The following is a 19,822-nucleotide window of genomic DNA, read 5'->3' as shown; positions in this document are numbered from 1 at the left end:
AACTTCTGTTGACTTTGCTTTAAAAATATTTTTTAAAATTGCAGATGATAGAATATGTATGTTTTTATTAATATTAGCATGATGGCAATGGCAGACATGCGTTTTAAAGTAAAATTTCCTCAGATTAATTTTTCACGAGTGCCTAAAAACTCAGTTTTATCCTTACTGCAGGTGATATATAATTGGCACTATAATGGGCTAAGGAGGAGTGAAATCTGAAACTCTGGTACTGAAACAGAGTTCTGCTTCCAAAAAAAATATTTTGAAATAATATATAACATTTATTCTTATTTTATATATATTATGTATTTACATATAACATATATAAATAATAAATATATATAGATATTTTATTGGACAAAAGTTGTTTCTACAGTACCTTCAGGGGTGATAGCACTAGGACACACATCTTTTAGCAGATCTCCCAAAGTATGCAATTGTCCTCCTGAAGCAATTGGTCGAAACAGCTTCTGTATAAAAGGTCTCTCTGTTGTTGCCTGTTTTAATAACAAAATTAGCAAAACCAACAATTTAAAGACCATGCAAATATCTAGTATCATTATCTGAGACAGGCATAATGTAGGACAGAACAAGAGGTTGCAGCAGAAGCAACATCTGGCTTTTTTTTTTTTTTTTTTTTTTTGCATTCCATTCAGATGTGGAGGGAGTTTGTTAACAATTTCAAGGAAGTTGACACTCCAGGAAACTGTGGAAATCATTTATAAACAGTGTCCTGGAGATGTAAAAGTGTTAAATTATTTATTAAACACTTCTGTTATGGGCACAGAATCTGCTTGAGCAAAGCATTTAAACATTCTTAATTTGAATAAATGCACAGTGAACACAAACTTCAAAGATCAGCATATGTCAGTGTTTTCCCAAGTCAAATCAATACTGTACCAAACATCCAATACCTTCTCCAACAGTTTGTCTTACTTCAGGAATACATTAAGCACTTTGAATGGCAAACATTCAAAGTTCATTCCTTCATTACTTCAAACAAAAGTTCATACCTTTACAGCTCAAAATAGGTGATTTTTTTTCCAGATTTGTTGAAGAATTCAAGTTATTACAGACCCAAGAAACAGGGCATAAATTTTAAAAATTTGTGTTGTGTTTTCACAGATGCAGTTATTTAAGAACTGCGGTTATGTTAGGGTAGTCTCTTCTCTGTGCATCTGTGTACACAACTTCAGGGCCAACAAGGATCTGGTATTGAAAGTACAGGAAAAGTTATTTCCTGATAACCTGATCTCTCCTCCCAAACTTGGCACCTCAGCTAGAAAACAGGAATTTAAAACAGCATATTCAAGCAAACCCAGAATTATTGCTGACAAATTTCTACTAGAAAGCAGCTGATGTGGCTGGCATCACAGGTGGCTGGCCTCCAGTAAGTTGTACTTTCATCACAGACTGTTTTAAAGGGGAAAAAAGCAAGGCAAGTCAGGGCCCATCTCCAAATTTAATTTCTTACCATTCAAAAAGTTGTTCCTGACCAACTACACTGTGGTAATTCAACAATATAAGTAAACACACAATTAACATTAAAAGTGATTTATCTTGTGGTAGAGCTTTGGGGGAAAAAAGTAAATATATTAATAAATTTGAAAATTAAAAAGACTTCAACAGAAGTTATAACGTGGTCTGTGTCACTTATCTACACAAAAAGCCAGAAATAGCAGATTAATGATAACTTAATTGTCATTTACCTGTCTGAAACAGCAAGGAAAGGAATCTTTTTGTAACAGTGCTAAACTACATCAAAGTAATCGCAGGGCAGTACAACAGAGAGCTGCTGACACACAGCTACTTGCTGCTTCTTGCCATCAGTCACCATAAATGGAGAAATAATCTTTTTTTTCCAGTTTTCCTTATAAAGACCGATCAGATGGAGCTGCCTAGCTGCAGGAGTCAATTCTCTGTCCTCAGGGTAGCAGAGGACGGACATACACAGCGCTAATGAACCATCCAAACACTCGAGAAATGATGGCAGGCACACAGCCAGCAGCATTCATCTCACACATGAGTTTCTATCATTTCTGAATTAATTTTTCACACAAGTATAATCACAGCTCCCAAGTGTCTACCATTTGAAGTAACAGAAGTGGAAATAAGCACCAGAAGAAGGCAGCAAGCAGAGGCGGCTATCATCAGCAGACGCTTAAGGTATGAATTTCCCAGGTGCTCATTCCATTTTTTAAAAAATAAATTACAATTTTTTCCTAGTTATAATAATTTAATGCTATATTACAGCAAGAGGGAAAAGTCCAAAAGGTATTTTCTAAAGGATCTCCCACATAGCTGCTGACTGCTGCAAAGTAATACCCCTCAGCTGTTATATTGAAGCGTTATAGAAAATGAATTCAATTTTAGATTTTAAAGTGTTGAGCAATGCAGATGTGGTAACATAAATAAAAATCACTGGTCTCCATCAATGTTAAAATGATAAAAGTAACTGCATGTTAATTGTTTATACAAAGATTGTGGTTCGCATATAATTCTACAGGAAGAATATTACCCCAGCGTGCTTACATTTCTTCCCTCCCATATAGCGGATGCTTCATGCATTCAAAGAGTCAAAAGAAAAGTCCCATCCTACAATCTAGAGTGTTTATAGGAGAACTTCTCAAAGCGCCTTAGTCATACAGCAGCATCAGTCAACCTCAGAAAAAAATCTTCCTGTCAATCCTTTTGAAGTGTAGTAGCTAGTAATACAAACCCAACCTGACTACAGCTTTCTACTCTAGTATTTACTGCAACAACGCAGCCAACATGAGTAAGCGCTTACATAATGTTATATTCTGTACAATATTTGCTTAATCAATCATGCAAAACAGTCAACCTAGTAACCTAACCCACAGGCACCACTGTGTAACTGTCGTAATCTACATCAGGTCTAAAGTGTGTTATTTCTACAGCATCCATTGTTTTTTTTTTTTTCCAACCAGGACTTTTATAGCTTCAACAGAACACAGTGCTTTTTGTATTTTACAGCCCCAACTTATCTGGGAGCTGTTCAAAAGATGCTGGGTGCATTCGCAGGGTACTACAGGTGAGTAAATCAGTACTTATTAATGATAAATCTACAAGGGAAATGCCCTCAAGCATGTAAATATTTTAAGATAATCACCTGGCCCAAAATTTGCAATGCATTTTACACTGATCACATCCATAATTTAGTAACAAATCAAATGTTGATGAAAGCAAATATTCAACTCTTAACACACCTCCTAAGAAGCTGGACTTGTGCAACTGAAACCAATCACTCTTCTATACTACCTAGACTGCCCCACAAATCTTGTTCTTTACAGAACAAATGAAGGCTTTTTTTTTTTTTTTAAAGAAAGATTAAAAAAGATTAAAGTGTAACAGTGATAGAAAAGTGGCAGTGAAAACCAAAATTACACCACAGTGAGAAGAAATACATTAAAACTACTTCTGGGGGAATACTCGCATTGAGAAGAGTTATAGGTGAAGTAAAGTTTTAAGAGGACCTTTAAGGCAGTGTAAAACCCCACAAGATCAGAGACAAGCTATATAGTTACATATTGTGTTAGCAATTATAACTTTCTTCACTATCTTCCTGCCAAAAAGAGTACTCAGCTTGCCTGGTCCTTTTCAGAATCAACAGAAGATCAAACACTGCATGAAATCCACAATTTAATTAGGCAGACATTTTATACAGGATGCATCTTAAAATGAAAAACATAACTCGTGAACTGCTGGGTTTTAATCTGGAAAACTCACAGAGTTACCGCTATTTCCAGCTGAAGGAATAGATGTAGTTTTCCTGACTAAATATTCTGCTGCTACTCTAATTGTATTCAAACAAATAAAAGCTACCATACATATTGAAGCCACACAATAAAAAAATTCCTTATAATTCCCACATGCACATAACTTGGCAGCCTAAAACCATAAAACTTGACTTTCTTACACACTCTGTATTTTCAGAAACTGGCCAAGTTCACAGGCTGTACTGCTTTGTAATGAACCACTTTCCACTAAAAAAGATCTGACAGAGTTTATCATTTTGTTTAAATCAATTTGAAGTCTACCAAGCTTTCAAAGGAGCAGTAAGAGTTTGTACAGGGATTCAAGTTACTTTATGTAAAAGGGAAAGTACAGGCACATTTACTACTCCCTGAAAATAAAATTAATTTTAGCAACTTTTATTTTTCAGTCAAAAATCCATTTTATATGTAATTCTCTAATATATTTTCTACTTTGTAGAAACATTTCCAATTAAAAATCTTAATACACAGCGCAAAAGCGACTAATTTAAAAGATGACAAATTGTTGTAGCCACAGAGCTATCCCGTACAGTGACTGTCTGAACACAAGATGCTGCAAAGGCCCATCTCAAACACTGCTCTTTCACTGGTGCTGAAACTGTTTTTTTCTGCTGGTATTTCTGGGTCTGTTTTTTGGCTCCTTTTTGCTAGAAGTGCTAGTTCAGAATGATTTTTTTTTTCTTTCCAGTGTTAGACTAGAATGATTGATCCCTCCATTGTGGAAAAGGCAAGATGAATATTCATTTAAAACAAACAAAAAAACGCCCCAACCAAACAGAAAAACCCACACTTACTTTCTGGAAGCTATCCAGGCATGTTATCAGAATGAAAGATTAAATGGAAATGACATTAAGCTCAGGTACACAGAGTATGTGTCAGAATTTGAAAGAAATAGTTGTGTGTGTGTAAAAATGCAAGTCCTGAAGACCTAGCCTAAGGTGGTGCTCCTGAAATTGCTGTGCCTCCTTTCCCAGGTTTTCTCATTTTAGTAATGTCATCTATAGTTGCTTCAACTGCTACATATTTTGACTTTCATTCAGAAACTAGTCACAGATCAAGATATGTTGCCTAACTCAAACTCATTTCACGTATCCTGATACCTGTGGAATAAGGCCAATAAAAATATTTGACAGGCTTCTGGAAATAAATAATATAAAATAAATTGTTAAAGATATATACCGGAGACCTTTCACATGCATAAACAGACAACGTTTCGTGGCCAAAAGAAGCCAGCAAGTCAGTCTCTGCAACAAACAGCATCGGTGAGGTAGGAAGGAGAAGAACATTTGAACAGCGAGGCAAATGTTGACTGTGATCATCCAGGAAACACAAGCAGGTGACTGACTACTCAATAAACAAATCTCACAGTAGATTTAGCCCAACTCTTGGTGGTTATTCTGCATTACTGGGATGCCTGTAGGCCACGCAAGCTGGTGATCATAGCAGAAAGCAATGATGCTTTATAAGTAAAATTGCTTGGGTGCCTAGACCTCTAACTTACCCCCAACTTTCAGTGCTGCTATTCTATACTTTCTATCTCTAGTCATGCTCCTTCCTAAATAAAAGCAAATATTCAAAACCAACCATTTGCTTTTGCAATGACCAGTGTAACTCAGATTTAATCACTCTTACAAGTTAGATTACATGCTGCAAAATATTTCTGTGTAAATAACATGTCAATAGCCATAGCAGTCTTTTTCTCCCCAGTTTCCTGTATATTTATTGTTCATTTTATAATTTATGTTTTATCCCCTCTTAAACTTACACTAGGGAGTCATAATAATCTAGTGATACTCATTTGTATTGCCCCCACACCAGAATAAAGGGAAACATGTCACTAAAAATATCAATATTGCTTAACTGATAATTCTGCTTCTTATTTCATCATTCACTTAATAAAAGCTTACAAGAAGAGCTAAGCAAATGTGCTGAAGCTAAGATTATCTTAGGCACAGACTTGTTATGTTAAGCTACAAATTCTTCATTTCAGTTTCATTTGTAATTTCAAACTAAAAACACAGGAGACACCATATTATTTAGTGATTTTTTTTCTCCTGTGGTCTGATGTTACAAACTCATGTTTTTAACCTTAAAATATTTCCAAATTCACAACTGCTGCTATTTCCCAACATACCTTCTAATTTATGCTTCTAATTAAACAGATTATGAAAAATCTGTGTGTCAGCTGGAGTCTCCACAATTTTGCTTAAAAAATTATTTCCAAAAATGATTATACACCTTCAACTATTTTATATGCACTCACTTTGTGCTTCAGTGAGCATAAACTTAAAATCCTTTATCTTCAAAATATTCTAAGAAATATACTTCATGAAAACTAGAGACTCAAGCGACAGCATAACGTGAAATTCATTACTTAAATGGCAAAACATCAAGGAACTTCATTTCCACTACTACATCATAGTATAACATAGCTATATACAAATACTATATTCTAGTAAGCAGCTGCAAACTTTTTTTTAATTATGTAAAATAATCCATGCTTATTACTTACAAATAATATTAAAGCTGTGTCCAATTCCTAAAGAACGTCATTTATTAATTTCAAATGACAGAAGTATTTTCTTAATAAGCTACCACTCCTCGAGGTGCTGAGAAGCAGCAGAAAAAAAAACAAAACCAGAATCCTCTTTGATACTAGAGGCATCTAAACCAAAAAAATACCTGTTTGATTCTCACATCCTCATTAGGTTTTTGGAGAAGTTTGTAAAGTTTGTTTCTTACCACTTCACAGCTTCTATGACAGTCAAATGATCAAGAGCAAAAAATGATTACTATGCCAAGCAAAACAACAATACTTTTTTAATCACCCAAAACTACAACTTTGTCTTTTGAAAATCTGAGTTACGCTTAGATTTTTACAGATTTTTTTTTTTAATACGGAAAACTAAATTTCCTCAGATACATCTATTAAAGCAACTCAAAGCAAGTTACCTGCCAGAAGCAAAAGGCAAGATCACTTCTATGAAAATTCTGATACAAATCGATCTCTGAAACAGTCACATGAAGACTTCTCCAATGGAATCAAATTGTTATTACAAAGATTTCCAAAGGAAGAAAGTTTTAGTCACTGTAAGTGTAATCCTGGTACAAACCATTTTAACTGTTCCTTCCAGGGATTCTGTATAAACTCTTAAACTGCAGGCATGCAAATAAGCAAAGCTGTTCTATCACTTACCTCCAAAGGCTTAAGATGAACCAATTCTAGCATGAAAACCAAAAGACTTTCATCAAGTCAAGTTTGTAGCTTTCTTTTTGGCTTTGTCTATGAGAAGACCCCAAAGTAACCGTTTTCTACTAGCTTACAACATTCAAGACTACACGACACTCCAGACTAACCCTTTAAGAGTATGCTCGCAAATCACTCCTCTGATGGCAACAGATACACAAAAAGGAAGAAATTTAAATGCTGATAGCATTTATCCCACGAGAGTGCTGAAACAAGACATTTCTACAAGCCTGTCCCACTTACAAGAAACGGGAAAACAACTTTTCTAAACTCAAGTCTAATTTACAACTTCAGCTTACGGTTGCCTCTGCCGTTCCAGAGCACAGAATTTCATGCTACAAGCTACTTTCTGATGACAAAATGTACCTTACCTTAAGAGAAGCTCAGTGCTCAACCAGGATCAAAATGCCACATATTAAAGGCTTCTCTCCTAGTTATTCATTAAAAATGACTTTAATGTTATGTTGTTGCTAGAACATATATTTTATCTTTGCCAGTTTCTTTGACAAAACGAATGTATCATTCGCATTGGAAACATATTAGTACAGTTTGGATTAAAGACATTCTCACAATAAATAGACATCACAAACTGATTACTCAGTTTCAGGAAGATTTAACCTTCCTTTCCTGGACCAGCTGAGAAATTTAAACAAACTTAGTTGCAAATGAATTGCTACTCTCCTCCATTTGCTTCAGCTAGCCCTCATTCTCAACATTTAGGTGGTAGCTTGCAACAGGCATCCACAGAGCCCCTGTAAAACACACTAAATGAAAGGTACAACTCTTTTCCTCCAAAATTAAAGCAAAAAATAAAAAAATCAAGTCCTACCATAAGCAGTCAATGATTATATGAAAAACAGGCTGAAGTTAAACTCAGTAAGAAATATCCATACACACATGCATATATAAGCACACTGCAAGCAGTCTCAAAGAACTTGCTCTTCCTGAATCATCTATTAAACCCCATCAATGTACTTTCTTTCCTAAAGCAGCAGGCTGACTCTTGCTTTTCAGCTCAACAAACTAAAATATGCACAGAAAAAAAAGAAAAAAGAAAAAGGAAATGACCTATTGTTTTATCTGCTTGAAATTTGTCATGTTTCAAATTTCATCAGCATTTTTTCTGAGCTTGTATTATGACACAAGACAATAACATGATCTATCTTTACACTATAATCATGCCTCCTCTGTCCTGCAACTCAGATCTTCCTAGCTATACAGGACATACCCCAGACACCTTGTTGCTTTGTTGTGTACTTTCTCACTTCACTTGCTCTCTAAGTTATTAGGACTGGAACACCACCCACAACAAAACCAAAAGACTATTTCTAGTATTTCTTTAAGTACACTCTGCAAAAAGCGAATTTCAACTAATACATTTCCTATTTATGGTGCTGGTTTTATTATTTTTGCTTTGAATCAGGCTCATTCTGCTTTGTTAGATTTCAGAATTTTGTCCTGCTAACCTGCAATGTCACGTCACAGTTTCAAGTGTAACGTACATCACATTACAAAATACAGCTAATCAAGATTCTTTGAATTCAAGAGCTAAGTAATGGTTTTCTATGTCCACAATGCAACTAAAAACCGTAAGATGAAAGGAAGGAGTGTAAACGTGCTCAACATACGTCTATCTAGAATTACCAGAAAAACTGACTCACTGACAGGATGTGATAGGGGTTGCAGGACTAGTTGTAAAGTTGACACACAGAATAAATCAAATTACTCGTCCCGTCCCTAACACATTTTTAACAAATTACATATTTTCAGTGGCTGTAGAAATTACAGTATATTCCTGATTACAATCTATAGGAAAAATACATCATTTCTTTTTTTTTTTTTTGTCCCCCTCAAGTTTGTATTAGGATTTCAGCAGTTAAATGGTGAAAAGAAAGCTTTGGTTTCCCTCATGACATTTTTACGGTGATGAGCAGGAACTTTATACTCCCTAAAATTTTTAAGACTTATGCAACAAAATCAAAAGATTAAACATTTGGGATACGCTTTGTATATACAATTCACACTAACAGTCATGGTAGTGCAGAAACTCATCACTAGATTGAAGCTAAAGATAATTCTACGAATACCTGTAGGTACACTTTGATATAGTTCTGAAAAACATATTTGGATACAACCTTAAAACTTCTTATTCCTCAGTCTATATGTGAAAATATGAAAACAACATAACCTATTAAAAGAATGCATACCATGTAGGACATACAAACTTACACAGTAGATCAACATTTTTCCCCTATAAAAGCATACATCCAAATTGCCTCCAAATTGATTTTCTTACCTTTGCATAATTAAAATGATCAAGAAAATATAAACTTGCAGTTAAAATTATGACCTGCAATAATCTCAATAAATCTTTTGAAAATTTTATTATTATTAAGAACACTCAAAGTATTTACAACTTGTGTAATACCTCTAGTTTCTGAATATTAATGATCATGGTTTTAAAAGCAAGAGCAATTATACAGTGAGTTCCTTTGGTGGAAGTTTAAACTTGTTATGGTCTGTTATGTGGCAAATGTTATGACAGGAATTGTTGCAACTAATAATTATGTCAAAACTAACTAGTATCTTAGCTGAGACTGTAGTTAAATTAAAGCCACAAGTAGAATCATAAACACATCTGAAATAAAGTCAAAATTTTACGTCGTAGGGCATATTACAGTTATGCCTAGAAAACAATATTGAACAGGTTTTGGTCAAGGAACAGGTTAAGGACTATTCTCCTAATAGTATGTGGGCAACAATTCATACCTTCCTTGAAGCCTTTCATTGAGCAAAGCACACGGCATGAAGCAACCGCAGTTCTACCCTAACTTCCTACACAATTAACAATAATTTAGCATTATTACAAACCTACAGAGAAATATGGCAACTATTTAGGTTAATTTTCCCCACACGCATTGTTGAGGTCCTTTACTGGCTCATCATTCCAAAAGATGAAAGAATCATTTAAAATACCTCTCTTTTCCATATTATTTAAATTGGCAGCATGCTTCCTTACAAATCCTTTAGAAAAAGCTTTACGTAAGAGCACCAAAATCAGTTATTACAACCATGAAAACCATTTGAAAGCTCAACTCCTTTCACATGTTCTCCTAATCGGAAGAAGATATGCCTACTTAGAAGATACCTTTTACCAAACTCAAGCGATACAAAATTTAATGGATTTGCTTAATTCTAACACCTCAGGTTAGAAGGCTTAGTTTCCATTTCTATAACACTTTCTGAAGATGCATCATCTTGTTCATATAGTTTGTGTCCATCCCATCTCACTATGCAGAAGAGATGCCCCATTTCCTCAGTCGTCCTAGCAGCCCTCTGTTGGGCTCCCTCCAGCAGCAGCAGCTCCATGTTTCTCTTGCACCAAGGAATCCGCTACTCCACGTGTGGCCTCACCAGAGCAGAAGGGAAGGATCACCTCTCCCAACCTGCTGGCAACACTCCTCCTCATGCAGCCCAGGATACCACCCAGCCTTCCTTGTTGCAAGGGCCCATTGCTGACCTTCCTGCATTCTCTGAATTTACAGGTTATCTAGGGGAACCTTTCCGTGCGAAGTAACAGAGAATCTTGCAAGATGTTCAGTGATTATATTATTTTCCAGCTGAAGCAGGTGTTCTCTAAAGAGTTCTCACTGTAGGACCTCAGTCCCACAGGATACACTTGAGTCTACCTGGTGTAAGAGTGGTTGCAAACTGTGTAAATTAGGAAAGGCCTTGACAGAACCATCATGCTTTAAAACTGTTCTTTCTGAGCAAGCCTGCAGCTGGTTGGTTCCTGTTCCATTGCTGCTGGAAAATATGGATTATTTAACAGTATTTCTTCCTTGAAATGTGTTTCATGTCCACAGAAAATCTGTCTGCAAACTGCCAAGTCACCTATGGAAGAACAAATTTACTCTTTCTTTCAGTAACACAGCAATAATTAACAAGTGTGAAGAGGCTCCTGTAAGTCTGCAAGATACTCCCTAATAATTAAAGAGCTGAAAGTAACTCAGCCCTTATCAATACTCACTTGTATCCTGAACAACTCAGAAAAGGTTTGTAACTGACTATGCTGTTAAAAACACTGTTTTGAAGTGGCCAGCCCTCTGCTTTTTGTTCTGCTGAACAGATGAAGAACTCTCCCTAAGGACGCTCCCCAATCAATGTCAAAAGATAAAGACCACAATAAAACAAAATATGCAGCAAAGATTTGATCTGGGATGCATTCAGTTACAAACCAGACTCTGACAATGCAGTATGTTGTGTACTGACCTGAGAAAACCCTAAGCATTTAGGATTGCCCAAAACCTGGTCTTATTCTTACAGGCAGCAACATAAAAAGGACTGGCTGTCAGAGCTTGTATAGTCCAGTCTTTTTGGTTTAAAGCACTGCTTGGAACTTTAATAATAGCTAATAAGTTCTAAAGGGCCTTCCTCACACAGACCCTAAGAACAGACTCATTCATTACACAGACCTCCATAGAGGAAACCTCTCTCTCACCAAAGGGAAAGGACCAAGATCTCTAAGCCACCTACCTGTAGCAAAGTAGATGAAAAACCCTGAAAAATTCATCTGCAGACACAGTAAACATATCCAACTAAGTGAACCTTGCCAGAGGGGCAGAAAACCTCTAGAACTAAAAGGGACACATGCTGTAGTCCAAAATACTCTTACCTAGAGACAGCAGCTTTGCTTCACAATGATCTAAAACCCCAAACTGCTTTGTGTTTTATGGGCACTTTATTGTCATCTGCACTACAATATTTCTGACAGGGAAAGAGCACATCTGTAATGCTATAAAAACTATGCAGCACGTGCTGGAAGAAAAAGGGAACAAAGGTTTGAAAAATGATGTTCATCCAGCTGCTTTACAAAAAGGGTTTAAGAAAAAGAGACAGTTTGGGATACTGAAATCACAGTGCAGAATGTCCTTAAAATCATAGTTTTTTTTTTCTTGTTTTGTTTGTTTGTTTGTTTGTTTTTAGGACAACCACTATCTAAAGCATATGTCCTGTTACACCTTGTGGGTCATTTTTAACAAGTATATATGTGTTACCATAAGTTCCATTACCAGTCCCATACAAAAAGTTACAAGAAGTGCCACTCACATTCATGTCAGGACGCCGAACAAGCACGGTTAAATACCATTCTGTCTGTAGCTTGGTCCTTCAAACGATCCATAAAATCTGTTTGTGCAGTTCTACATCACAGAATCACAGAATCACAGAATCTCTAGGTTGGAAGAGACCTCAAGATCATCGAGTCCAACCTCTGACCTAACACTAACAGTCCCCACTAAACCATATCCCTAAGTTCTACATCTAAACGTCTTTTGAAGACTTCCAGGGATGGTGACTCAACCACCTCCCTGGGCAGCCTGTTCCAATGTCTAACAACCCTTTCAGTAAAGAAATTCTTCCTAACATCTAACCTAAAACTCCCCTGGCGCAACTTTAGCCCATTCCCCCTCGTCCTGTCACCAGGCACATGGGAGAACAGGCCAACCCCCATCTCGCTAGAGCCTCCTTTAATATACTTATACAGAGTGATAAGGTCACCCCTGAGCCTCCTTTTCTCTAGGCTGAACAAGCCCAGCTCCTTCAGCCGCTCCTCATAGGACTTGCTCTCCAGGCCCCTCACCAGCTTCGTCGCCCTTCTCTGGACCCGCTCAAGCACCTCGATGTCCTTCTTGTAGCGGGGGGCCCAGAACTGAACACAGTACTCGAGGTGCGGCCTCACCAGAGCCGAGTACAGGGGGACGATCACCTCCCTAGCCCTGCTGGTCACAGTGTTTCTGATACAAGCCAGGATGCCGTTGGCCTTCTTGGCCACCTGAGCACACTGCTGGCTCATATTCAGCCGACTGTCCACCATCACTCCCAGGTCCTTCTCTGCCTGGCAGCTCTCCAGCCATTCCTCTCCCAGCCTGTAGCTCTTCTTGGGGTTATTGCGCCCCAGGTGCAGGACCCGGCACTTGGCCTTGTTAAACTTCATACAGTTGACCTCAGCCCATCGGTGCAGCCTATCCAGATCCTCCTGCAGAGCCTTCCTACCCTCAAGCAGATCGACACACGCACCTAGCTTGGTGTCATCTGCAAACTTACTGAGGGTGCACTCAATGCCCTCATCCAGATCATTGATGAAGATGTTAAAGAGGACCGGCCCCAGCACCGAGCCCTGGGGGACGCCACTAGTGACTGGCCTCCAACTGGACTTGGCTCCATTTACCACAACTCTCTGGGCCCGGCTATCCAGCCAGTTTCTAACCCAACGAAGCGTGCGCCAGTCCAAGCCAAGAGCAGCCAGTTTCTTGAGGAGAATGCTGTGGGAAACGGTGTCAAAAGCCTTGCTGAAGTCAAGGTAGACCACATCCACAGCCTTTCCCTCGTCCACCCAGCGCGTCACTTTGTCGTAGAAGGAGATCAGGTTCGTCAAGCAGGATCTGCCTTCCATAAACCCATGCTGACTGGGCCTGATCGCCTGCTTGCCCTTCAAGTGCCGCATGATGGAGGTCTTTCTGAAGTTTAAAGTGAACACTTTCTGTATTTCCTGACCCTTAATTCTGTGCAAAAGTTATGCCTTTTTTTTTTTTAAAAAAAAAGTAAATTTTACTTTTTTTCTTTAAAGTAAAGGGTAAAAAAAAAAAAAAAAGATGGCATACTGACACTGACAAATGCAGTGTTAAATTTTTGTATCACCATTAGGCTCTTAGCTTTATTCCTAAGCAATAGGTACAGCATACACTGCACAGCCACAAAATTACTCCTTGAAGATTATGTTCTTCATCCCTCTGAACCATACATGCTTTTCCCATTTTCCGAATGCAAAGCAGTTCAGATTTTTTTTTCCTGGTATTACTTCATAGTACAAGTGACAATCATAAAGGAATGTGGCTACAGATTGCAAATTTCAGGAGATAAAATTTCCTCCTTATAAAATAAGAACGACCACATAAATGATCAGAATTAATGATCATTAAAAAGCAGTAATACACTAAAAAGCATTGCATTTAAATGCCAATCCAACAGTAACTCTAAACAGACCTAATTCAACTGCGTTACTGCTTCACTTATTGTCTTCATAGCAACCTCTCAATATATTCTATTTTCAAGAATAATTACTCAAAGTTAAGGTGAAGTGCAACTTTTTTTTTTTTTTAACTGCATGCATCGTTTAACTTTTATTACAAATTTAGGATGATACATAAATATACAAGCACTGTATTTTAATAAAACAGTTTAGGGAAATAGAGCCACAACAATTCAAACCTCATAGTTTAAATTAGTAGCACGAACATTTACATAAACTTCTTTATTTATGAGTTCATTAGCATAAACCAACTCCGAGAAAAGATGACAAATTAAGTTTTATGCAAAACCAGTTTGCTAAAAAAGTAACCTACCGATTTATGATTAGCAAGTGCATAGCCATTTTGGAAAGATTAAGGCATTTTCAAATCAGAAATAGACATTTTTTCCCTTACCAAAAGTGTTAATTATTGCATCACAACTAAAAATGTTATTTTAGTTATGTTCTACTAACAACAAAATCTATATAATTATTTATTTAAACAAAGTGAATTTTTCACTTTTGGGATACTTTTGATTTCCAACACACCTAGATTCCTCTAAAATCTAAGAGTATCTGATAAGAGACTTAAATACTGTCCATTTTTCCTCAATACGAAGAACATATTCCTAATTCCTAAATATTTTTTAAACTGGTTATCTAATTCAGGACCTCAAAAAGCTATTTTTCACACAAGCAAAGCTTCTTTAATCTTCATATACAAACTAAATCTACATTCAGCTCAGAAGTATTACTGTAGCTCCTCCTGACAAGCCTGAGCTAGGTTAAAACTATCCAACTTGGTAACAGTTGAGCCATGGCTCAGGGCAACTGCCCAGGCTGAGATTTTACAGCCTCCTCTCTTCTGCATCTCCCTCCTTATGCTCTACACAACTTCTACAATAGCTCTGAACTATTCAGACTGACAGTTTTACAGACAACTCAGGCACATGTATGTAAACTTTATGCACATATCTGAAAACAAATGATGATTCTAATCTCAGTTTTTTTTTTTCCACTCTGATTGACAGCCCCCATGCCACACAGATTCTTAAATACACAAGGTTGATCCATCAAAGCTTTAAAGCTTTCTCATACTTGGCGCTTTGATTTTGGAAGAAATTTAAAACTGGTGAAAATATGATGTTGTTTCTTCAGTGCTGAACCATCAGCTATTAAAATAAGTCACTCCGTGTACTCAGTTGTTGACGAACCAGTGTTGTTTCTTTTCAGCACAGAAATTTTGTCGAGCACAGCCCTGTTACACAAATCAGCCATTGTTTCACACTATTTTCCTATTTACTCAATATTCATCTCTGCAAAAGAAAATTTTTGAAGAAATAGATTGATCTATTTTTAGCAGGTTCTTTATAAAAAGAACCTTACTTCTTTACATTACTTTTAAGACATAAAGCTCAATAAGGTATTACACAGGCATCTATTCAAGAGACTTTTGTATCAGCCAACGAGATGCTGAAACCTGCTGTGTTGTGTTGCCCTCTTCAGGTTGACAGCAGTTACATTTTCTACTTCTTCTGCTAGACTAGACATTGCAATTTCACCTCCTGTCATAATTTCTTTTCAGATTTTCAATTTCAAGTAGCAACTAACTTTATCTTACCAACACTTGAAGTGCTTTTGATCTAAAATTCTGCAGAAATAAACTTTACATATGGCCTCTGCTTCTCCCTAACTTCAAAACCAATCTTGAGGATTATCAAAATACTAGCTAGTGTTTAAAAAGACTGTAAAACTTCAGCACTGGTAAGCAATCTCTGATGACAGGCTTAGAGAGCTCCACTGATTCACCTTATCAAGGGAAACTGAAGCTACTTGAATTGGTCCTAAGTTAGTGAACTCAGAGGTTAGAAAGTCAGAAGGCTTTAAAGTGGTGGAAGGCAAAGCAAAATCTAGAAACTGGTGTTGAAGTCAGAAATTCAACCTTGAAATGCAATGAAGTTTTTCACTCAAAAGGAAAAAAAGATTAAATAATTAGTATAGAAGGACAGATTCATTATTGCTCGACTTGAAAACTTTACAGTGGATCCACTATTCTTCCAAAATAACGATTTTGATCAGTTTTTGGGTGCTTGTCATTACGTAAGCCAAACTGTGATACTGATTTGTATAATTACTGGCTTTGAATTGATCATTCAAGCTATGCAATTTATGTGGAAATAGTAATAAAAAGTTTTTCCTTGTTTGGGAAAGGGCCGTGTTTGGGCTTCCAATTCATTTATAGAGCCAGATATTAATAAGGTCTTAAAGTATTTAATTCTCCCCTCACATCTACCACGTCCTCCTTTAGATTTAAATGTCTACCACGTCCTCTATTTAGACATCTCAGAGATGCAATTTTGACATAAAGAGCAACGTGTTTGATTTAACCAGTGTATTATTAAGTATGGCAAATTTCAGGCACATTACTAAAGTGCTTACATATCATAACAATTCATCACTGCAAAGTTTAATCACACCACCTTATGGGACTTAACATTGGAAAAATCTGTTCAAAGTTTAAGCCTACTGTTCAATTAGGCAATAAAAATGAATAACCTAACCAAAATCCTTAGAAAACAGAGGCAAAGGAAAAGGTCATTTCAATACCATAGCATGTTCCAGTACCCAAATAAAGGAACAATCAGGCGATCCCAGATTTCCTTTTGGGCTGGCAAGCAGCCAGTAACTAGCCTGTCTTAAGCCAAGTGACAGTCTAGAAAAGCTCAGAAGAACTTGTCATAGTTATTTCATTTTCTTCCATACTTCTCTGATTTTACTCTTGAGAATGAAATGCTATTTCAACTTTACATCCTATACACTTGAAGGATAGACTCCAGAGAAAGACAGATTGACAAGAAGAAAAAGGGAGAGAGCAACCAGGAACAAGTGGGTGAGCATGACTTGGGGAGAGTGCGGGCAGGCTGCCGTGACAGAGAGATCAAAACTCAGGGATGAGTACAAACCAGGCACACAACACCAACACCAGAGACTGAGAGCACTCCCATCTACAGCATTAGATAGCACACCGTGGTTTACCAGAGTAGTCTCCACCAGCACGTAGAGACTCCTCTCCAGTGTCTGACTAATATGCTTCAGTGCCTGGAGTCAGAGGTCCAACTGCAGGGCAGTGAAAACTTCCTGCTACCTACCAGCACATCCCTTGTCCAATTACACAGTGCAAAACCAACCAGTCTTAAGCACAGGGAAGAAGTCCTCAGGTCAAACTACCTATAATACTGCACAAGAAAAGCAGCACTCAAGTGCATAACATACAGAACACATTAAAAGAGAGAATAAAAGAATAATGTATAATAAAAGAAAATAGTAAAGAACAAGTAGAAAAGGCACTTCATTCAATAGCACTACCAGATAAAAGAGCTTTTGTGCAAACTCATTTGAAGACAGCAGCTTATACCTCTGAAGTGATGTGGGGCACTTTTTTTTTTTTTTTTTAAACACCTTGAAGTAAGAGTGTCACAAAAAAAAATCACTATTTCTACGCCATCTCTGGTAGAAAAAAATTCCACCTATGTCAAAGCTTCATCTGGTGCAAGTTCCTTTGGACTACGATAGCTGGTAATGAAGTCTCCAAAATCTCACAGCTAAGTTAAAACTGCATTTGAACTGATAGTTAGTGACACAATCTTTTTCTTCATCTTTTACGGTAGATGCAAGGATTCCAGTCCAATCTTAGCTTCTGCTCTTAAAAAAAAAAAAAAGAGGTGCTGGACATAGGCTTAAAATTACCTGTGGTTAGTTTAGTTCTGACTTACTCAAGTATTATGTTCGTATTTTTGCCACCTCTTTCTCCCCCACATACCATCAGATTTGGATACCACACGAGGTATGATTCATATTATTCTTTAGAAATGTATTTTAATGCACAAGCTTTACAAATGAAAGAGCCTTTGAGTTTTGAAAATATCAGGCCTTCACTGAAAAGCATGTCAGATCATTTTATTGCATGCATTTTCAGCGTGTCTTTTTTAACTGCTGCAAAAACTCATTTTTCTTAGATACCGTTATCTAAGCACATTTCTTTGAAGGAAAACAAACTCATCTGCCTCACACAGCCAAGAAACACAATGCAGGCAGTTCCTTTCACAGATTTTTCTTCTAATATTTTGGGGATAATAGAAGGTGTAGAGAATAAGAGGAGGAACTCTCCCCTTTGAAGGCAACGTGTACTGAATTCCTGCCACCCACCCACTCAGGTTTACTTATCTACAAAAGTGTTATGTAAAAATACATAAGGAATGAAAGCCTAATTATTACAAATCCAGGCTAACCCGATCTTTGGGTATTTATGTAGGAATATGCAAGCAACCAATTAGAACGCAAAGCTGATTTTTGCCACCATTAAAATAATGTAAATGCTGTCATGGTGGGGGTTAAATGTATCTTAAGAGTATTTTGATTCAATTATTTCCACACATGCATGTCTGTCACTAAGTACTGTAAATTTGTTAAAACTATAGAAATTACCTCCTTGTTTGGAGTCAAATTATAATCTCACTGTTCTCAGAGCTTTCTGAAATTTTCTCTGAACACTGACTATTATGATAAGCAGTAACCAGTGCACAAAGCAACACAGCAAACAAAAGATGCCAGAAACACCTGCATCCACCTTTAAAAAAAAGGGAACATCACTGAAAATATTTAGAAATGTTAAGAACAGTAACACTGAAAATAATATAGACCAACCTTCTCAAAGGTTGTCTCAGCACCATCTCTATTTATGTTTGAGCTTCTGTTCTTAATTAGGCATTTGGAGCTTAAATTGTAGCAAGTAAGGGTTTCTGATAGAAAAGGCAACATGAATAAAGATAAGTACTACTGACTAAAGGCACGGATATTACTGTATTTTTAATATTTAAGTAAACTTTATTAGTACGAAATCATGTGATATCACAGAAAATTTCCCCCATGGCTTAGAAGTTCCTACCTTATTCAAACAACAAAATTCCACTTTGCATGCCCATGTATGTGGTTTTTATAAACAGACTTTTAAAAAAAAGCTATTGGAGAATAAACAACTTAGTTGTCAAGCAAACAAAATGTTGCGAGTGAACTGCTTTTCCAGATACATCTTTTGATACTTGCACTAACCTTGCCATCTGGTATGATCTCTGACAGAATAACTGACTTCCGTTCTCAATCTAAAGTTTCACTATGACAGTAAATATCTTATATCTAACATTAAAAATTATTTCAGTCCCACAGTAAGACTATATTAGCTTTATATATTTTAAATGAATCATTAAACCTGTTATAAAGCAGTATCACACCATTTAATGCTATGAATAGGAGATTTCTTTACAGTGACAGTTGCAAGACTCGAGTGTAAATAGATGATAATGTTTCAAAAGACAGATCAGAGAAGAATTGTTTAATTGATATTCTGTACGTGCTTCTAAACATGCTTAGTTCTAAACCTCATCATGACCATAATGCTATAAAAACTAAAAGGACATCAAAGCATTTTAAGGTTTCCAAGGCCCCCAAAAAGACTATTAAGAAAATAGCACTGGTGTATTAAATTGGAAAAAATATTCAAAGCTAGCTTGATATTTTAAAGTATACAGTTAAAAGACAAAGGTAAGAATCAGACGCAAGACCCATGCAGTATCTTTTGCCTTGTAATGCCAACAAGAAAAGCAACCTACACAGTGGTTAAGGGAAAAACTTGCTCTTCAAATGTTTGAGTTAGGC

The 19,822-nt window shown here is 36.7% G+C and overlaps 1 protein-coding gene across 5 annotated transcripts in view; it reads right to left on the bottom strand.

Annotated features, from left to right (window-relative positions):
* The window catches only part of ATG5 (autophagy related 5), a 77,555-nt gene that overhangs the window by 25,866 nt on the left and 31,867 nt on the right, over positions 1-19,822 (bottom strand). For all 5 annotated transcript variants that reach the window (XR_005264366.2, XM_027454761.3, XM_027454762.3 and 2 more), the window contains one exon: positions 380-497. Coding sequence is in view for 4 of the 5 variants with exons in the window: in XM_027454761.3 (XP_027310562.2) it covers positions 380-497 (118 nt within the window). In the remaining variant the exon portion in view is untranslated. The remainder of the gene's footprint in view (positions 1-379; positions 498-19,822) is intronic.

Source organism: Anas platyrhynchos, chromosome 3 (assembly GCF_047663525.1).
Source record: "Anas platyrhynchos isolate ZD024472 breed Pekin duck chromosome 3, IASCAAS_PekinDuck_T2T, whole genome shotgun sequence".
NCBI lineage: Eukaryota > Metazoa > Chordata > Aves > Anseriformes > Anatidae > Anas > Anas platyrhynchos.
The sequence above is the reverse complement of the archived record's forward strand: the minus strand, read 5'-3'. Positions and strand labels throughout refer to the sequence as shown.